The 22,263-nt window shown below is 44.6% G+C and overlaps 1 protein-coding gene across 1 annotated transcript in view; it reads left to right on the top strand.

Annotated features, from left to right (window-relative positions):
• Positions 1-22,263, top strand: part of LOC147431875 (receptor-like serine/threonine-protein kinase ALE2) — a 74,732-nt gene that overhangs the window by 19,298 nt on the left and 33,171 nt on the right. Inside the window, exons 2-3 of the mRNA XM_086494347.1 lie at positions 21,605-21,664; positions 21,759-22,247. Of these exons, the coding sequence (XP_086350473.1) occupies positions 21,605-21,664; positions 21,759-22,247 (549 nt within the window). The remainder of the gene's footprint in view (positions 1-21,604; positions 21,665-21,758; positions 22,248-22,263) is intronic.

Here is a 22,263-nt window from a genome sequence, read left to right as displayed (position 1 = left end):
CATCACCAGGTTGTGACATATCCCCCTCTCGAAAGAATTGTAATTGCTCTCGATCACGCCTGCAAAACAGACAAAGGCCATGAACTGTCTTAGTAGATATTGATTGTTAGTACCTACGCACTAGACACGACACATCTAGCACTTGTACAAGACGACAGTCACATCATCGGACATCACTTGACATCACAGGACAAAATCACATACAAATTCATTCCAAATCTCAGACCATGATCAATCGGCAATGTATTTAGTAATCGCATCTAGATCCATTCCGGACCTCACGGATGCCCGATTAACTAATCCTTATTGCAATCACGTCTATAGAGATTTATGAGACCGAAATGTTGCAGTCATTTCGTCTTTCAATTCGTGCACTCAAACAACCGGCACTTAAACAAGTCAAGTACAAATCAATCATTTTCATTTTCGGGAATTTTACCAAGACAAAGAGTACATCACAATCATGACACAAAAGCTCTTTATGATAAATTTGTGCTATCAATTCTAGCCATGAAAACAATCGGCTTTCATAGGCAATCACATGGCCTTCTTGCATCAACACCGCTCCCAAACTACGACCACAAGCATCACAATATTCTTCAAATGACTTTTGCAAATCCGGCAAGTCAATACTGGTGTAGTAGTCAATTTCTCTTTCAATGTTTGAAAGGCAGTCACCTCTGTGGGTCCCCACGAGAAAGGGACTCCTTCCTTTGTCAAAATGTGCAAAGGAAAAGCTACCTTTGCAAACTTTGGAATGAACCGCCGATAAGAGCACAAAGCCAAGAAGCTTCTAACTTCACGAACCTTCTTTAAATCAGGCCAATCACGTATAGTCTCAATCTTGGCCGGGTCCATATGTACTCCTGTCGTTGAGACGATCTGTCCCAAAAAGTGTATCTTCGGCAATAAAAATTCACTCTTTCTGGCATTGATAACTAACTTGTGATCTCGCAATGCTTAAAAGACCTGTAGCAGATGGTGTCTATGTTCTTCTTCATCCTTGGAGAAGACTATAATGTCATCAAAGAAAGTGCCGACAAATGATTTATACAGTCACGAGGACGTGTCCATTGCTAATTTGAGTTGTTGGTTTCTTTCCGATGATTTTTGTTTAATTTTTGGGACCCTCTTTTTTAAGTTGCAAATGATCGAACATTGTATGGCCAGTGTGAAACAGTCGATGGGCGAGAGTTTCACCCGCAGGCGGGAAGGGCAAGTCACCACGAGTTGGTCAGGGCAATCGACAGTGGAATCTGAGCAGTAAAAGGGTGTTTAGGCTCAATTCCAAGTCATTTAGGCCCCTCGCTACACTTGTAAGTCAGTGGATACTAGGGAATTAACTCAGAAGAGGCAAACTGGACACATGGCGGCTCCAGATGCATTTGCCAGAAGCATCAGCAAGAGGGGGCGCCCATGTCAAGAGAGGGGATTGATTTCAGCTCATAAGAGTGCTACAGTGTGTGTGAGTAGTGGGTGTCGGTGATCACAACTTTAATGGAAAGCTTGCCTTCTGCCTTGCTCTATGTAGCGCGACGATTTGCTCTCGCGTATATCTCTCTCCCCTTTGCACATATGTTAATGTCCCACTAGTTGGGCTTCTCAGATGACCATGTACAATTCTGGGGGTTTACGTGCATTTGCCAAGGCAAGAGCCTTCTGTACAGGAATCGGATTAGCTTATTGCTAATCCCCTTCAGGTACGCACAGTTCCATTGCGAAGGATTGCGAAAACGGAGAGTTTTCTCGTGTGAAAACTCGTCCGATTTGAAAGGGAACCGTCCCATTGCGTGCGGGAGCACCTGAGACACGCGTAGGCATACTCGCTTCACTCGAAACGGTTCAAAAAAGAGAATTGTAGCCTTTTGTGTTTTTCTGCAGGTTTAGGGTTTCGTACCTAAATTGCGAGGAATCGCCAGGGGAGCCTCGGAAAGGCCTTGGGATGGTGTATAGGGTAGTAGGCACCTAATAGTGGCAAAACAGAAAATTACAGCATGCTGAAATTGACCTGTAGCTTATTGAAAGCTTCTATACTTGCAAGGGAAAGTGTCCTTGACGTGTACCTTTGACCTATAGGGATTTTTGCACCGTTACGTTGGGGAAATTGGGTCAAAAACTTGCAATTATAGGCGTGGCAGGTTTGGAGAGCTTGGTGACGGTTAGGTGCAAGCGTTCAGATTGTTTATTTGCCAGGGGAGCTTCGGGAAAGCATTGGGTGCTTGACATGACAATTTAGAGAGATTGCCTATGAGGAATCTCATCTAATACAAGGAACAAGTGACCCTACAGTTGCGAGAGCTCGAGGGCTATCCGCAAAAGCCATTGGCACGCGGATCGGAGCGCAAAACAGAGAATTCAGCGAGGTGCAATTTCTCGCCAGGTTGTGAAGTGCTCTTGAGTGCGTGGAAAGTCACCGTGTACTTGGAACTTTGTTCGTGGAGACTTCTATTGTGGTTATGTTGTCGTAATCGGGTCAGAGTAGAGGAATTTCAGTTCGATAAAAGTGGGAGAGCTTGTAGAAGTTTACAGGTTTTTCTCAAGTATAATAAGAATAAAGAAATACCAAAAGGGGCGCTAGTGTTTGGGGCCAACTGGTAGCGCTCTAGCTACCAAGTCGTGAAATGTCTTGAAGTGTTGAATTCCAATCAACAGGCTTATTCGTGAAGTTTCTTTGTGTCCAAAAGCCTAAAGTAACGTTTCGGGTGAAAGCCAAAATCTACCGACCTACGGGCCGATTTCATGGTTCCGTCGCCGGGATAGAATCAGTTTTTCCTCAAGAAGTGAGCCTCAGTTGGTTTTTAATCAAAGACACAAAGCACAGGAACCTGGAATTACACTATGGCTGAGAGGCCGGATGCACTTAGGAAGAGGGTTCCTCTTCACAGGACAAACAGGAAATTCTGCATGTTCCTACATAACCTTTTCAACGTTTTCCGTGCCAAAAAGTGGTCAAATTAGGACCGATTTTCTGCTGCGTTTTTAGGGTTTGCAAGTATGAATCGGAATGAGATAGGAAGAGGTCTCACGATGGTAGACTGGCCACTAGATCTCCTGCGGGAGTGATGTGGGTCTACCAAGTGGCACTCTACTTGCCGATTCTCTGAGGCGATTGCTTGGATTCTTTGACGCATTGAAAAATTATCTTGAAATTTGAGCTTAATTGGTCGTGGGTAGTACGGTATAGTGTTGTGGAATTATGCTCGTTTGCAGAGGCAAGAGCCTCTTGCATAGGTAAAAGTTAAGGGACAAGTTGCAAGATGCTATTTGGTGAAGTTCAAGAACTATCCACCTATGGATGCAAAGTGAATGGAAGAGCATGAACTATCAGAGTCACCAAATGTATTGCAGCTTTACCTTGAGGCCTTTGGGTTACAGCCTCCGTATGCCCCAACCCAACGTCTGCAAAGGAGGGGTAATGATAGAACTAGCACATGAAATGTACTCATGGATTCAATGCAATAGCATTGTACATTGTTTGACAAAAGTATGAAGGTCTCATTAAGTCATCTGTACAGGTGTTTTTACAGTCTTTGTTGCGGACACATGCGATGATAAAAGGGTGCTTCTCACACTAAATCATCTATGGCATGCAATTGAGGACATTTGCAATTTTAAGAGGGTGGTATGTCACGAGGACGTGGCAATTGCTAACTTGAGTTGTTGGTTTCTTTTCGATGATTTTTGTTTAATTCTTGGGACCCTCTTTTTGAAGTTGCAAATGGCCGGACATTGTATGGCCAGTGTGAAACGGTCGACGGCCCAAAGTTTCACCCGCAGTCGGGAAGGGCAGGTCACCACGAGTTGGTCGGGCCAATTGGCACTGGAATCCGAGTAGTAAAAGGGTGTCTAGGCTCAGTTCAAAGTCATTTAGGCCCCTCGCTACACCTATAAGTCAGTGGGTACTAGGGAATTAACTCAAAAGAGGTAACTTGGACACATGGGGGCTCCAGATGCATTTGCCAGAAGCACCAGCAAGAGGGGGTGCCCAATTTTAAGAGACAGGGCTGATTTTAGCATATAAGAGTGCTACAGTGTGTGTGAGTAGTGGGTGCAGGTGATCACAGCTTTAATAGAAAGCTTGCCTTCTCCCTTGCTCTATGTAGCACTACGATTTGCTCTTGTACATATCTCTCCCCTTTGCACATATGGTAATGCCCACTAGTTGGGCTTCTCAGATGACCATGTACAGTTCTCAAATGACCACTATTTGGGCTTCTGAGATGACCATGTACAGTTCCGGTGGTTTATGCGCGTTTGCCAAGGCAAGAGCCTTCTGTATAAGAACCGGATTAGCCAATTGCTAATCCCCTTTAGGTACGCACAGTTCCATCGCGAAGGAATGCGAAAACGGAGAGTTTTCTCGTGTGAAAACTCATCCAATTTGAAAGGGAAGTGTCCCATTGCGTGCGGGAGCACCTGAGACACGCGTAGGCTTGCTCGCTTTGCTCGAAACGGTCCAAAACAGAGAATTACAGCCTGTTGTGTTTTTCTGCAGGTGTAGGGTTTCGCACTTTAACTGCAGGGAATCGCTAGGGAAGGTCGAAAAGGCCTTGGGATGCATGTACAAGGACAGTAGGCACCTAACAGAAAAATGCAGCATGCCAAAATTGACCTGCAGCTCATTGGAAGCTTCCATACCGCAAGGGCAAGTGTCCTTGACGTGTACTCTTGACCTACAGGGATTTTTGCGCGGTTATGTTGGCAAAATTGGGTCCAAAACCTGCAATTATTGCCATGGACAGGTTTGGAGAGCTTTGTGAGGGTTAGGTGCAAGCATTCGCATCGTTTATTTGCCAGGGGAGCCTCGGGAAAGCATTGGGTGCTTGTACAGGACAATTTAGAGAGATTTCCCGCGAGGAATCTCATCTAATACAAGAGGCAAGTGACCCTACAGCTAGGAGAGCTCGAGGGCTATCCACAAAAGCGATTGGCACGTGGATCAGAGCGCAAAACAAAGAATTCTGCGAGCTGCAATTTCTCACCAGGTTTTGTGAAGTGCTCGTGCTCTTAAGTGCGTGGAAAGTCAGCGTGTACTTGGAATTTTGTCCGTGGAGACTTCTACTGTGGTTATGTTGCCAAAATCAGGTTAGAGTAGAGGAATTTCAGCCCGATAAAAAGTGGGTCAGCTTGTAGAAGGTTACAGGTTTTTCTCAAGTATAATAAGAATAAAGAAATACCAAGAGGGGCGCCAGTCTTTGGGGCCAACTGGGTGTCGTCTACTTGGTAGCGTTGTAGCTGCTAGGCCGTTGTTTGTCTTGAAGTGTTGAATTCGAGTCACATGCTTATTCGTGAAGTTCCTTTGTGTCCTAAAATCTAAAGTAAAGTTTCGGGTGAAAGACAAAGTCTACCGCCCTACGGGCTGGTTTCATATACTCTTTGAAAATCCTATCCTATCCATCAATCGGTTGGAAGTCGCTGAAGCATTGGTAAGGCCTGAAGGCATCACCAAAAATTCATACAAACCGAAGCTTGTCCGAAAGGCTATCTTGTAGACATCTCTTGCCACGATTCGGATCTGATGATGTTCGTTCTCAAATCAATTTCGGTAAAACAAGAGGAACCCTGAAGCCGGTCAAGAATATCATCGATCCTTGGAATCGAAAATTTGCTCTTGATGGTGAGTTTATTGTGAGCTCTGTAATCAATGCACATTCTCCAAGATCCGTCTTTCTTTAATACCAACAACACCGGAGAGCAGTAAGGTGAAGTACTCGGCTGGATCAGACCCTTTTTTAGAAGGTCTTGTACTTGGTTGATGATTTCTTCATTTTGGGCTCGGCTAACACTGTAAGGTGGCCGGTTCGGTGGTGTGCTTCCAGGAATCAGATCAATGGTGTGATCCTCACCCCGAGATGGGGGCAACTCGCCTAGCGGGCCCTTAGAGAAGCAATCAGCATGAGTGTGGAGAAAATCTTGGCGTGCTCTATCAAGTTCAGACATGTTCGTTCCGTGTTCATCATTTAACTCTTTCAAGTAGATCGAGTAAAGAAAGAGACAGGATTTTATGAATTTAGCAATGGCCAAAGCCGATACAATAGGGACGAAATCGCCCTTCAATTTTACATCAACTACAATTTTTCAGCCCTTTTCATTAGTCAACATTGCTGTCTTTGCCCGATAATCCACCACGGCGTTGTTCTTATGGTACCAATGAAGTCCTAGGAGGACGTTACAACCTTCCAAGGGCATTATGTAAAAGTCCTTGTGCCCTAAATACCCCTGACAATGCAACCGAAGCTTGCCAATGAGAGGTGTAATGGCCATTGGCTATGTCCCGTCCGGGTGTCGCTAGAATTGCCTCTGTTGGTGGTCCCATTCTGTCGGGTGTAATCTCGAGCCGCGTTGCCAATTCAGGTGAAATGAAGTTGGCCTTGGCTCCTCCATCGAAGAAAATCAAGGTTTCTTGATCTTTCACTTTGCCCCTTGCTCGGCAAAGTTTTGTACTTTCATCAATCACGCTTGGGTCAGTACCCATGCAATCTGGTACGAGTCGTGCTTTCATCTTTCCTTGTCTACCACGTTCCTCTGTTGCTCTCGAACTCTTTGGCCTTCTTCAGTTTGTTCTTGCTGTGCCTTTTTGGGGCACTTTGCGGGGATGTGCCCATGTTCCCCGCAAACAAAACACTTCCCCTCTCTGATATAATTGGCCTTCTCTCGAAGAGTGAGCCAGGGTCATGTATCCTTATCCTTCTTTTCTTGAGAAGTCTTTTTCTTTCTACATTTGTTGTTAGAGGTCTGTCGGGTTCTTTGAGTCAAGATCTCAGTGGGGTAAGTCAAATTTCCCAAATGTATCGAGAAACCCCCCGTTTCGCACGACCCATTAATTCTTGAATAGAATTTGACTTTTGTTTCAGGTTGTAGTCTTGGGTCTATGTAGGGAGTCTGCAGCAAAACTGCTCAATGTGTTCCTTAAAAGAGACCTTCTTAAATGAAGAGGTTGGTAGAAAAGAGTCCCAAAATCTCTCGCAATAAGCGTCCAAAGAATCTCTCTTGGTCATTTGAAGATGGTTCCAAGCGGTTCGTATATCTCGTTTGTACTCCTGAGTTAGCCAAGAAGATATAAAGAGCCTTTTGAATATCAACCACTTGATTGTAGCTTCCTTCCTCAGAAGAAGAGTGGACCACCATGTTCGAGCATTGACTTTAAGGAAAGATGCAGCCCTCCTAGTCTTGGAGTGCTCTGCGTAGTGCCCTCCAGAGAAGGCTATGTCAAACTGTTGAATGAAGGCCAAAGCCCTCAGAGCATCTCGGAACCCAGAAAAGGATTCAAATTTAATTGACTGTCCACCTTCTTTGAATTCTTTTGCTTTCTTGTCTTCCAAGACGTCGTATTGGTTGGCTTTGTAAAAATGCTTCTTCTTTGCATAAAACATATGGTCATCGTTTGGTTTTAAAGAGTATTTTCAAAGCATAAATGACCTCTATACAAACTTGCACCTACTCTTGGTCACTGACGACGTGAGTAGGGATGTTATAGCTCTTGTTTAAGCTATGCATGATAAAGGTGATAATTTTATTCTTCTTGTTTGGACAAGTAGCTTACATCGGGACTTAAGAATTTGTTCCTTTAGAAGTTGTTGTGTGGAGTGTGATTTCTAGGATTAAGTAAGTTGCGTCAACTTATTTTACACATGCCTTTTCTAAAAACATTTTTAAGTTAATAATGTTTTGTTTTATCTAGTTTTGTTTCGAAGCAAACAAAGTGATTTAGTTTGTTTGTTTGTTTGTTTTTGTTTTTCTCTTCTTTTCGTGTGTCTCTTGCTTTTATAGTTTTATGAGTGCTTTATTCCCTCTTATAATTCGTGAGTTCAGACTATTCTGAACTTATGAAGGTATATATGGTCATCGGAGTCCGAACTGTTAGAGGATGACTCCTCTGTAGAATTGTCAGAACTAGGCGAAATTTGGGTTTCTATGCCTTTTTTTTGCCCTTTCCGAAGCTTTGTTTTTTGCTTCGCTTTTTGCCTTTTCTGTCCTTCTCGCTCGAGTCAGAAGAGCTAGAAGAACTGTAAGAAGAAGAAGAAGAAGAAGGAGAAGAAGAAGAACTCGATAGTCCTTCAAATCGTACATGCTTCTTTTGCTTTCTTGCAGATGCAAAAGAAGATTGACGGCCCAAATAACCAGGGTAGTCAATCCCCTTCCCTCGTTTTTTTCGCTTGCTTTTTGGATCGGTTTTGCGTCCAAAAGCCGACTGATTTGTGTATGAATCACCTCTTGTAATTCTTGTTCTGTAAACATCCTTGGAGAAGGAGGTTTCTTGATTGCCGGTTTGATGGGTGGTTCTGTGGCTTTCTACCAGTGGGTGTACACTTCTGCGATAGATTAATGAGACAAAAAATTTGCAAACTGAGGATCCTTTGCAAATTTAATCATCTGCTTTGTGCACTTGTTAGCCTGCTGTCGACGTTCCATCTCTTGAGGTTCGTAGTGAGTAGGCCGAGGTGGCCCGTACTCTTTCTCTGTTAATTCAGTTGAATCTTCTTCGTGATCTCCTCCCGCATTAGCAGATGCAGAAGAAGTCGACTGATTCTTCTTGGAATCCATTAGTGTTTGCGAGGAAAGGATCAGATTTTTCAGTAGAAGAGATATTGGCCACGCTCTGATACCACTGTAACAAACTTGGACACCCAAAGTCTAGATTCTTCCACGACACTGCAGAGATTCACTTTAAAACAATTCACAAAAGACGAAACGGCCCAGCGTATTTCCGTGCCCAAAGGTATTGGCCTCAAAGACTAGTGCCCCTTTCGGTATTTCTTTCTATATTAATCTGTGTGCAAAGTACAAGAGAGTCCGCGGGAACTCACACTCAGACTCTGCGTCCAAATGCCCTAAGTAATGAGGCCCTTGGACTTATTTATTTTTGAAAGGGATGCCCAAAAGCTGAGCCCCAAAAAAGTTTAAACTCAAAAGCTTCTTAACAACTGTAACCCAAAAACTGTGAAATTCAGCCAGCATTATTTCCGGAAAATCGTACGCACTACCATGTCATCATGTTTTGCGGAGAATCCGCCACGTCAGTAGTCAACGGAATGTGCGGGCGTCCGTACAGTTTGCCACGTTAGCCTGTCGGTGCATTTTAAGGAGATTCTACCAGCAGGGGGGTGTGTGTGTTCGGGGGCCTGCCATGTCACCAGTTTGTGACACTTTGACATGACATTTATTAAAAGTAGGTAGGAAAATTGGCTAAAGGACCTATAAAAGATGCCCTTTGGGCGTCAATAGAAGGCAGAGGAGCAATAGAAGAGCCTTTCAACAGTACTAGTGCCTGGGCAGCCATCAACTAGCATTTTCTCCACCAGCTATCATCGTTTTCAGTCCTATGATCGCCATCAGATTTCAGCCCCTCAACATTTTGAGCATGGCCTTGTCGCGGCTGCAGTCCTTGCCGCGGCATTACCACCAGCGTTTTCAGATTTCAGTCAACTTCATCTTCAACATTTTTAGTTCTCAGCCCATCGTCGTCCTCGGTAATATCAGATCAGGCCACAACCTCGTCGTCATCGTCATCATCATCGTTGTCGTAGTACTAAGCATCTCCAACAATACCCATTAGCACCTCAACAACACCGCAATACCAATACCCCTCATCGTCGTCGTTGTCGTCGACGCAGTACCCCAACACCTACAACCCCTTACGTTTTGTCTTGGCTCCTGCCTAGCTCAACGTAGGGATCATGAGGACCTCCGTGTCCTTAGCACCCAAGTACCCTCAATACCCAAAGTACTCGCAGTACCAAGCATCTGCATCAAGTACCCATTAGCATCTCAGCATTTAGTCATTGTATCAGCATTTTGTGCAAGTAATAAAGCAAGTACTTGGTCTCGCAACATAGTAAGGGGGCCCTTGAGGGTGGTTAGGACTCGACATGCGGTGTCATCTCTCTCTCTCTCTCTCTCTCTCTCTCTCTCTCTCTCTCTCTCTATTCAATTCAGTTCAGTTCTTTTGAGCGAAGGAAAGCAACCCTTGTGTTTGTGTGCGGAGTAGTAGATCCGAGCAAAAGCCTTAAACACTTCCGCTGCACCTGACAATGCAATACGTGCTCTCATGCCGAGCCCACTGTAAGAGCCCCGTACAACTAAGAGTGCTTAATGCTTAAAGATCTTGACAAAATATTGATCACAACACTTCAAAGAGACGAGACAGAGTGAGGGTTGAAGATGGGCAACCCTCCCCGAAGGAAATAGATTTCTACTCAACCCAAATGTCACGTGACACATCCCAACCCTATGTGTCTGTGGACAAGCTACACTATAGCAGGGTTCCCGTCAGTCAAATTAGTTTAGATTAGCAGTGATCTGGCACTTTTGTGAGTGTATTCGTAGACCGTGCATGCCCATTCACTTAGCATTGATGCATATCCTCCGGTTGCACACAACATGATCATCAGTATTCCCTTGAGAATCCATCAGATTCAGTCAGGGGAATTTTCCAGTACATTTAGCCTATTTTTCCTATTTTTGGTTATTTTCACTTAATATTTTTAAGTGACTTTCCAACAAAAGTAGGTAGGGCAATTTTGCTAAGTTAATATATAAGCAAACCCAAGTTAGCACTTTCTGGTAGCAAAGGCAGCAGGAGCTTCCCGCTCAACAGGCAACTTCTCAGCAGTACCCCCCAACACTCCCAACGTTTTTGGATCCCATCCTTGCCGGGCAAGTTTCCATCCTCAGCGTTTTCTCAGCACCAGCCAGTGTTTTCCATTGCAGTTCCCGCCGGCAACAACAGATCCCTTGCATGATCGCCCCCCCCCCCCAAGCACCATTCAGCCCTAGCGTTTTTCCCCAGATCAGCAGTAGCGTTTTTGCAAGCATTAGAGCACATCAGCGTTTTGGTTTTCTGATCCAGAACAGCCTGGTGTTTTTGGCTAGCAGCAAAGGACATCAGCGTTTTTTATTCTCAGCCCTTACCACAGCATATACACACAGTTTTCAGCCTATGACACAGTAGCAAGTCAGCCCCAAGTTGGTTGCAGACGTTCCCCCATTTTCAGCCATAAAAATGCAGCCAAAACAGTCATTTTCAGCCACCTAAACAGTCCCGAAATTCAGCGATTAGAAGATCTCAGATTTCAGCCATCAAGTCGTCGTCGTCATCGGCATAGTCCAAGTTGCATCAGTCCATTGCATTCGCATTGTACACCTTTGTGCAATCAAAGTAGACCACTCTCACCGACGAGAGTGGGGCCTTTGGAGGAGGGTTTTACAAACTCTTGGGTGTCGTATCTCTTCTCTCTCCTTCTCTCAGTCTCATTCACTGCATGCACAGTATCCACTCACTTTGTTCGTGATCATAACACTCTCCATAAAGACGGAAGGCTCTCTCCTTCCCTAAGAACTTAAAGGAACCTTGAGCAATAAAGATCACTAATCTTGAGAAAATACAACATTCATTCCGTTGCACCTAACATTGGTATCAGAGCTTTGGAAGTGTTCTGCATTACTCAAGGAAAGAACCACAAGAACCACAATAAAATTTTTTGCTTGTTGCAATCGCACGAACCCAAGTTTACTTGGGCGTGGCGATTCCTAATCGTGTTTTGTTGAAGAGTGACAAGAATCCCAAGAAAGAAGGGCTTGTCCAGCCTCTCCTTGTGTCTCTTTTCACTCATTGAGAGCGGACCGTGCACTTAGGGGTCGGCCAATCGACGTGAGGTGGGAAAAAGCAACCTTGGTGTGAGCGCAAGGCCGCCAAGGGATGCGCCCGCAAAAAGGAGTAGAACTCGGGTGAAGAGAAGATCCTTCTTCAACGCAATTTGCAAGCGAAAGAAAACCTCAAGAACCCCAAGAACCCAAGACCCTCAATACTCAAGAACCTCAAGATCCTCAAGAACCCAAGATTCTCACGAATCAAGGACCTCAAGAACCTCAAGACCCTCAAGAACCCAAGTTCCTCGCGAGCTTAAGACCCCAAGATTATAGTGCATGGTCGTGACCCGAAGTGGAATGGATACTTCGTATATAGGTGATGACGATGAGAGAGGCGACGAAGACTCGTCCCCACCCGGAGATGATTTCTTCAACCCTCCCCCTTCGCCATCTACGCCACCAAGTGCACCAAACCCTATGGAGGAAATGGTCAAGCAGATGATGGCCATGATGGATAGACAAGAAGCAAATCGCCTTGCTCAGGAACGTGAGCGACTTGCTCATGAGCGTGAGCGCGATGAAAGAAACGCAAAACTAGGCGCAAAACAAGAAGAAAATCGACTTGCTTTCGAACGCGAGCGCGATGAACGAGAAGCTCAAAGGGAGATTCGCAATCAAGAATTTATTTCCCACATGTTAGCCTCGAAGACCGAACCACCCAAAGATCGTGGGAGTTCATCAAGTGGTGCAAGCCACGATGCGGATTCCAACCATCCAGTCACAGAGAAGCTGACTTTCAGTAAGTATGATGGTAAGATGGATGCTACAGTGATTCATTCTTGGTTGCATCAATTTAATGCTTTTTTTGCGACAACTAAGAAGACAGGAAATAGCAAAGTTTTGATGGCAGCTATGTACCTTGTCGGTGATGCCATCAATTGGTACCATGCATGGCAAGAGGCACAGCTAGCCGCGCACCTAGAGGCAGCGGCCGATTTCACGCCCCTCTCTTTTAGTTGGGCTGATTTCCAAGACAAGCTCAAGGCGCGGTTTATGCCACCTCAGTACCTCGCACGATTGAAAGAGGATTGGCGTAATCTCAAGCAACATGGTATGCTGGTCACGTCTTTTTCTAACTGTGTTTTGCAGCTAGGCACTCAATTACGCAAGTCGGATGATGAGCGCAAAGAGGCTTTTCTCTTTGGGTTGGACGAATATATCAAGTTTGATGTTGAAGTCTTTGACCCCGCGGATCTCAACAAGACGGTAGCGATTGCTCTCGTATAGGAGATGGAGCACAACAAGGGAAAGCCTAAGGAGAACAAGACTTCCACAAGTACCTCACGGACTTTTCAGAACCCGCAAAAGGATAAGAACGGTAAGAATGATAACTCTTCTAACCAATCTTGCAACAGTCTCTCATCAAAGAATTCTTCCAATGAATCTAAGGGTAAGGCTAACACAACTGCTAAACCTAAGCTTACTCCAGATGAAAAGGTAGCACAAGGAATTGTAGGAGGATACATCACGTCGGAAGAACAAAGCACGTATTCTAAGGAAGGTCGTTGTTTTCATTGTCACAATAAGGGTCACATAAAACGAACATGTCCTAAGCTTGAATCGAATGAATCTAAAGAACCCACAGCACCCACTATATCTGTCAATGCAATGAATGATAACACCGATTGTGCCCAAAGTTTCTCAGGACACTCCCATTGATGATTCTCTCATTAAATGTTATGGTCGTACGTCGGGGCACCGTTTTGTCATATTGTTTGACCCATTCCTCATCATCGAGCTCTAGGCCCGGCTCGACCTCAGCCATATATGAAGTACTTGGTGTCGGTGCCTCTTGTGGAGCCTCTTGCTCCATCTCCCACTATGTAAAAGGATCTGTCTGTTTACCTCCACTCTTGCATAGCATTTTCAAATTTGCGCTTACAAAGACTCCAAGCCGTTTTCTCTTCTTGGAAGCAATGTGGCTAAAGGTAGTGCACAATTGCTCCAAGCGTGAGGTACTAAGTTACTAGCTGAGAATATGGATCGCCGATCTATGAAGCTCATGGCCATCATAGCCATAGTCCTCGCATCATAGCACTGAACCCATCTTCCTGCGATCAATCTGGGCATCTAGATTGCCAAATGACTCCCGCATCTCTCTGTACTATCTCAACTGATCTCTGACAATGCGTCGCCCATCTCTGTCTAGGACCATCTTGTTTAAGATCTCTGTAAATTGGTTCATGACTTCTCTATCTGTCTCTTGCCTTGCACCTTGGAACTCTGGATCCACCATGTATGCTGCCCCTGTAAAGGAGAGGCATATGAATTTCACCTCGAGCTGCATAGTCCATGGATCTCCTCATATCGCAGTGCTTTCGGCTCAAGCTGTACAAGCTGCTCGATCATGCGGTCCATTGGCTCATAAACGTTGCCAATACATGGATCCATGCCATCTAGAACTCGAAGGAAATGGACCACCGGTTTTACCTGTGCGTCTAGACTCTTGAACTCCTTCCAGAACTCAAGATCCTATGCCTTCTCCTTGCACAAAATCCCTGCAACTGTCTCTCCATAAGGGGAGGTAGTGAACTCATCACTGATGAAGACCTGTCGGACCATATTTTGACATTAAGACAACCTGTGCACAAAAAGAAAGTTTAATGCGAAGCGGGTGTCTGAATACTTTAGAAGCACTTTGCCGCCTGACCTCCTGAGATACTTGCTCCGAACCAAGTTGTGATTGTTGATGAAAGTAACAATCTTCACTGCATCAGCAATGACTGGAGCGATCCATTCTAGCTTCTTGATGTCTTTTAGAAGGTTGTTCAAGCAGTGTGCCATGCAAAAGTACACTGTCACATGCAGAGAATAGTGGCCCTCTACAATAGCTGCTGTTGCTCTGTTTGATGCCTCCCCATCTGTGACAAAGGCCACCACGTGTTGCTTACCAATCGTTCCTATGGCCGCTGTCCACCGTGCAGAGAGGATATCGGCGGACTTGCCGCGCTTGGTGGCATCATGAGAGTGCACAAAGTACATCTCTCCACTTGAGTATGCGACAAGGTCATGTATAGATCTCTTCCTTGTATCGCTCCACCCGTCAGCAATGAGGAAAACGCCTTGTTTTGTTCAAAGCCGCCTTCTTCTTTGGGTGCCAAGGGTGGCAAGGGTTCTTTGGCTATGAATCAGATCCGATAAAGGTCCACCACCATTGGCACCGGATAGAGAAGAAGGGAAAATGAGGATCTTTGGGTCGATACCTTTGTGTACGGGCTTGGCTTTATGGTTGAATTATCGATTTTCCTCAAGCTCCTTCCTCTTCTCGATGGTTATGTCGGTGCAAAATCTCACCTCATGTCCCGACACTCGAAGAAAGTGTGTCCTCACTTTGTCATGTCCCCTTTTCCGCGTGTAAGAGCATAGCTTGCATGTCCATGCACAAGAACCTCTGGCCGTCGACAAGGTGCCCTCTAAGGTCACTTCGTCCCACCACGACCATTGCTTCGCCTTTTGGGTGTTGTTCGCATGAACGGAGTGGGTTGTATGAGAAGAAGAGGCCATGGATAATTGGATTATCCGAGAAAGAGAGAGCTTGCTCCTTGAGCGTTTGAAAATTGAGAGAGAGAGCTTGAGAGAGAGGGATTGAAAGTTGAGAGAGAGGCTTGAGTCTTGACCCCGTTCAAGCCTTGAGGGCAAGTCCAAGGGAGAGAGCTTGAGAGCTTGAGGGTAGAGCTTGAGAGCAAGCCTCGAGGGAGAGAGAGAGCTTGAGAGCTTGTTGCACTTGTGAATGAAAGGGGTGAGATTGGGGGGGCAATTTATAAGGGTTGCCAAAAATAAGACACCCAGAATCTGCATGTTTCTGCTCGTTTATAGCCGTTGAGGACTTTCCGTTGCCTAGCTATTTCGAGACGTTCCGGACCTCCCGTTCTGGCGATTGTTTACCTGTCGGAACGCCCAAACGTTTCGGGACGTTCCCAACTTCTAAAGCCTGTCGAAACGCGGTTTCGACGTTCCAAGCCATGTAAGATCCGATTCCCGATAACTATGGTGCTGCCTTGAAAAACAACAAGAGAGAGAGAGAGAGAGAGAGAGAGAGAGAGAGAGAGAGAGAGAGAGAGAGAGAGAAATGAAATGTTATATTAACGTCTTCAAAAGGCCAAAGTGACCTATGAGACTAGAAAGTTACAATGCGGTGTATCTTATACAAAGTCAGATTAACAAAATAAATTAAACTAGGATAGAGAGAGAGAGAGAGAGAGAGAGAGAGAGAGAGAGAGAGAGAGAGAGAGAGAGAGAGAGAGAGAGAGAGATGGCTTCTTGAGGATGAAGGAATAGTAAGCATAGAGAGAGATGGTGACAGTAATGAAGGGGGTTTCTTGAGTTGATGGTAGAGGTAAATTCAGCAACTAAGAGACGGGAAAATAGAAGGGAAAGAGGTTTTATTTATAGAGGAATTGCCTCAAGGGAAAGGAGAAAAGTCGAAGAGGATTGTGACAAGTGTTTAGTAAAAGATAAAGTTGGCATGACAAGTGTCCACACACTTGTCTCTTCCTCTGAAATCTTTTTGACAAGTATCCACACACTTGTCTTTTCCTTTAAAAGCTTTTTGACAAGTGTCTTATCTTTTGGAAAGTTTGTGACATGTGTCCTGCCACGTGTCCTCCTTTTCGAACCTTCCTTCTAGAATCTCCCTTTTAGAATCTGCTAGAAGCTTCTATCTTGGAACTGCTAAAAACACACATTAATATAGGTATCAATTGAAAGCTCTTTCCGAGTACAATACGGTTTTTGCTTCAAAACATGGATTTAACATCTTTATGAGGAGATAAAGCATTCAATGCATTCAACCCACATGTCCATAATGAGCAATCTTCATGATCATTCTATTTTGTTGATTGTAACTGTATTTTCAGGCAGATCTAGCCCACACTCCAAGGCATCAACCCTTTCTATGTGCAAGTATGATCCCGATATGCACGAGTCACAGGCGCTCTATTGGGTTATCTAGGTGGGAGTGTGCACTATCTATGTTCTAACCCACTGTGTGGGTCCACCATAACCTGTGACTACTCATGGGTGATCATACTAAGGTGCACTGCTCTAGCTATCTTGTTTTACAAAAAGAAAACACACTTGTAAAATTTAAAATTAATAGAGAAAGGATACAAATTCTTTTCTATTGAGGTGTGACACCCACTCAAAAAAAAAAGAATACATATGTATGGCGGGGAGGTGGCACCGTTCTCACCCAATTATTATAAACCGTAGAAGATGCCCTACTCGCGTATACTTGTTTTCTCCTCCAATGTTGAAGGGTCATATATGCTTCTCCTCCAATGTTGAAGGGCCGTATTTGCTTCTCCTCCAATATAGGAGAGTCACCTTTTTAAGGAAATGCAATGCATCAAGGGGAATTCATTACCTTGAAGTTTTTCCAATATAGTGGCATGATGACGATCTTGCTGTAAAATGGTGCGTGGATACAAATATTGCTTCTAAGGTAGCAAGAATTGTGTAGGTTTGCATACTACTAAAGGTGGAAGTAACAAAAAAGGCCACAACAAGTTCCAATGCTTCTAATCTCTTGGTACAAGATGCGCTCAACACAAGTAGGGATACAAGTTTGTATACAGACGAGAGGTTCCCCTTGTAGAGAAGCATATCTTGACCTCGAGATCTTGGCCTTCTTGTTTTGGACCGCTACCCACCGTAAGCATTGAGCATGGGTCATAGACCTCGAATATGTATTTCTCATTCCATCAAGGCTGGAGATTGTCATTAACAATGTCCGCTTAAACTCATTCAATCCATATTTGGCAACACAATTAAGCTTCAATAGATTCTCTACCCTCTTGATCTCAAATTGTGATCGTGAATAGTTCAGGAACAACAACAAACAAAATATCGGCATTCCGAATGGATCAAATGCATTTCTATACTTCTTTCTCTCAACTTCTCATCACTTAAAAAGAGTTGCCTCAAAGAAAGCTTCATAAACTTGTGTTCCCCATCCAAACACAGCACTTTGACTTGGCCTTGGACCTCTTTTAGTCAAGAATGTTGAAAGGCTGTTAACATGACTATTAAGAGGAACTCTAACAAGGATATCTCAAAGATCAAACCAATTCCCATCGAAGAAATCATGATTCTTTCCAAAGTATTGGTCCCAGACTCTGATTTTCTTTTATTGATAAGGTTAATATAAGGATCAGAGTTTCCTCATCCATCGCTCCTAGTCGCCTTGCCTTCACCAAGTTCGCAAACAAGATAAATGAAGTGAACAACACTACATCTGGTTTCATATCGACAATTCTCATGATCTCCAAAACCTGTTTGCTTGTTGTGAGGTGTCAAGGTGGATAGGTACGATAAATACGGTACGGAAAAAACAATTATAAACGTGGTACAATATGGGTAAACACTACCAGTACAATAAATACGTTAACTACTGATTAAAAATAGGCATACATGTCTGCTTAGGCATGGTTGCATACATGTGAATATGCATGCATACACACCAACATACATGCACACATATGCACATATACATACGTATGTCTACAACCTAATATACATGCATGCATACATGCATGTGTGTATTGATGAGTGCGTATAAGTGACAACCGGACCCCGGTACATTAAGTGCTAATACCATTACGCGTATTTATTGTATGGTATGGGAAGAATGAAAAATACGAGTTTGGAATGCAACTTTGTGAGGTTTTCTTCTATGGCATTGCACAATAAACATACAGTTTTGGTGACACAACATCCCAAAGTCCCGAACTACTAATTCTCCCACATGTGTGCTCACCAACTCCTCTACTGACCCTTTTCCTTCTGCCACGATTACTCTCCTCCTTTTTGCGCACTTCAACTGCCAATGTCAGCTCCCTCTTTCGACTGTGCCTTGCTGCCGTTCTCCCTCACTGAACCTATTGTTAACGCTACTGTAATCGCACATCCATGTCATTGGTCTCCCTTCAATCCACCCTAACCTGCTTCCCTTGACAAGATCCTCTCCAACTCCCTTCTTCTCTATCTTCTTATTGCTCATGCCACTGTACACTGGTGCTGGCCCCACCAGATTTCACTGTTCCTGCTCTGCCAACCATCTCCTATTCGAGCTGGGCCACGCCAATGTTGTATATGCAATTCGGGATGCAACCGTCAGCCTATGTTACAACCAAGCACTTCTCCATTGCTGAGCTGCCTTCCATCTTGTGTCTGCCTTTGCCGTGCTTTGCTCATATCTCCTGTGCTGCCCTCGCAGCTCCGCCACTAAACTCTCCTGTGCAAGCCCCTTCACCATCCGACAAGCAGCTCCCATTTTTGTCTTTGAATATTTGCGGCGCTACTGAGCTTACATCCCGACGGCCCCAGCTTCGGAGTCAACACACACTCTATCATGTCTCTCCTCAACACCCATGTTCTCAACCCACAACCCTCCATGATCCCCGAGTTTTTGTGCTGCCCATGTTGTCCATATCTTGCAGTCAGTACATTTGAAGGCAATGGCGTTCTCGACATCAAGCTCCTCCTGCTCTTGCCTGGCTGTTGTGCTCACGGATTTGCTACCTCTTGCTCTTGCCCCATTCCTGCTGCTTGCAATCAATACATTCCAAGGCTGGACATGAAGCTCCTCCTTCGCTCCTGCTCTTGCCTGGCTGTTGTTCTCGAGGCTTTGCTGCCTCTTGCTCTTGCCCGGTTGTTGTTGCTACTCTTGGCCAGCTGCTCTGCTAGGCTCTCGTCTCGCTGCTCGTGTTGCTACAAGCTCTTTCGTCACTTCTCACTTTACTAACAACCTTTCTGTTGAAAAGCAGCAGCGTTGCTATCAAAAGAAGTATTTTTAAACGTTGTGACGTGAAACTGTCTGGTTTCAAGATTTTGCAAAACACCCTTATATAATCATGGTTAATACCTCGAAAGATATACAATGATATCATGGGGAAAAGTCCCAAACCAAACCACAAGTTACATCTAAGGATAAAGATACTCAATGAGTGAGTGAATTGAGCTATCTGGCTTGTGGTAAGCCTACGCAAATCTGCCCAAAGCTCTATCCACATCAAGCGATGTAGAGTAAACCACAATCTCCAAGCGTCTGCTCTAAAAACCTCCAGTCATCTCACAAAAGCCAAGGGACTGTGAAACCCCTAGGTTGTCCCTCCAAAATTATCCACATCCACTCTATCCTTTTCTCATGATGTACCCCAAAAAAGGATGCAAATCTACGGCGAGAAAAATGCCACACTAAGCACCGCAACTGCGACACAACTCTAGGCCCTAGGGTGCTAAGTCAAATGGGAGTAGTAAACCAGGCTCGTACGAGAAGAACCTGCTATACAATCAAAGCCCTGCCAGCCAATGACAAATGCATAGAAGACCAATGGCAAAGCTTTCTTTAGATAGATTGTAAGGCCAGCTCAAATTGCTGCTTAGGCTGTACATAAATACCCACATGAGACCCAAGATATCTGCCAGCGCCAACCAAGTGAAATGATTGGCACTCCTGCACAGGGTTGCTACAGGGGTGGGTAGCCCTAATCCAATCCCACTTAAGCTGCAAACATGGCCAGCATCTTTTCACGAAGTAGCTTTGCCTCCGACCTTGCTTTAAGCATGCCATCAATATTGCCTCCACTGAATAAACACACCATGGGAGATCTATCGATTCAAGGAATCGAAGGAATTGCAACAAGTAGTAGCCATGGAAGCAAACATCAACCAGAAAGAGGAAGAATCTGAATGTTAGAAGCATAGGTGCAAAGTATGGAGAACATTCTTAGAGAGCAAGAAGAGGTAGAATAGAAAGAAGACAACCAATTTGGGGGAACCACAGTCAGCCTAGGTAATATCTACAAAAACTGTTGAAGAGGTTATAACTTATCTTAACAAAAGGAAAGGATGGAGAGCATCAAAACACTCTGTTGATCACCACACTCATAGAGCTCGTGTTTTGTTGTTTGTGAGCCTAGTATTTAGTAAATTCCTTTATTTCAACCATGGAGGTTTGTGTTCTTCCTCTATCTTGACCAAACCCAAGAAGGGAAGATACTATGAGTGCATACTGAGATAGCAAGAATCCTTAAAGAAACTCACACTCAAAGCTTGGCCCCAGTTCAATATTCCTCTTTTATGATGCATTCTGCATATCCATCTATGGGTTGACTCTCAGAATTTCCTGCTAGTGATGTAGAGAGCCACCATTTTTCACCCCGATCTAGAAATCCAAGTGAGCAACTCCCCCCTTCGAACCCTCGTGCGCAATCAAATAGTCTTTTAGTCACACTTACAGCCGACCAAGCCAACCACCTCCTGCAAGTGAGCAACATTCATAGATCTGAAGACACATCCCAGTCTCCAATCACGTGCCATATAAGAGTGAAGCAGGAGCAACTAGTGGTAACCTTTGGCTGTGAATGACCTCCAAATTACAACCCCACCCGTACGAAGGGTATGCATATGAAAATTTTCAGGTCCATTGCTGGTTTATACAAAAATGGACTCCGCGTTTTTGAGGATGTCATGGATTTAAGATTGCATGAATAGGCTGCGTTTTGACTCAACATGCAATTTATGCTTAGCTACAGGGAATGGGCATTTTGAGGTCTCTGTTCCCCGTTCCCGTTCCAACTTCCTGTTCCGTGTTTCAATACGAGTATCCGTAAAAGGGAATGGCATTTCATGCCTGTTGCCGTACCTTGCTCCCCATTCTGGGTAACTATGAATTTATGGCTTTTTGTGAAGGTTTTAAATTCGATGGGTAGCTGTGAGTGCTATTCAGATGTCAACTACAAGTTCTTAATTCAATTTTTTAAAATCCTAATCCTTAGTCTCTTGTAGCTCATGGAGCCCAATACTAATAGTAATCGAGAGGATGATGATTAAAGTACTCACAGCGTCTTTTCCTTTTTCTTTTGACCCTAAACGTGAGAAAAATATAACACAGAGTGAAAATAAAAAAATGCCCTGACCAAAGTGTCATTTTTGGCGGTTTTTTGGTTTGCAGATGGAGCACATGAGTTAAACGAGGAAAACATTCAGCACTTTGTGCGGAAGAAGTGTGAAGGTAATCCAGTTGCTTATCAACTAAACTTATGTATGATTGAAAGATTTCAGTGATGATATTGTTTCGTAAAGCGTCAGTGTTTTGGCTACTCTAGACAGTTTTCAAGTGTCCGAACCTTCAAGGGACGACGCTCGCCAACGTTCCTCAAGGTTCCTCCAATTGGCAACACCAACGTTTTCCCAGCACGCAAGGTTGCTTGAAGTAGCACCATTTGCCTCCGCTATCAGCCACTTCCATACAGCTCTTAGTTTAAAACCAATAGTACCATTGCAGGCGCCACTACAGGAATCATCCCCACTCCCAACTGCTCGAGACAGCAAGCATCACCACCATCATACTCCCTCCCCTGCTCCTGCTCCTGCTCCCAGGGAGTATGTAACACGACAGCAGGCACGCCACACAATTAAACCAATCAGACCCGCATCACCCTCTTTTCCACGAAGGCCCCACGGGCCACAACTTCTTTCACCACCACCATCGCCACATAAGGAGTCCAACAATTCAAGTGTCCCATCCTCTCCCAGGCAGAGGTCCTCACATACGCCACCATCTTACTCTAAAATACCCCGTAGCCCACAGCCAGGTAAACTTGGTAGGCA

Source organism: Adiantum capillus-veneris, chromosome 21, assembly GCF_014529385.1.
Source record: "Adiantum capillus-veneris isolate H3 chromosome 21, ASM1452938v2, whole genome shotgun sequence".
NCBI classification, from domain to species: domain Eukaryota; kingdom Viridiplantae; phylum Streptophyta; class Polypodiopsida; order Polypodiales; family Pteridaceae; genus Adiantum; species Adiantum capillus-veneris.
This window is presented reverse-complemented; position numbering and strand designations above follow the sequence as displayed.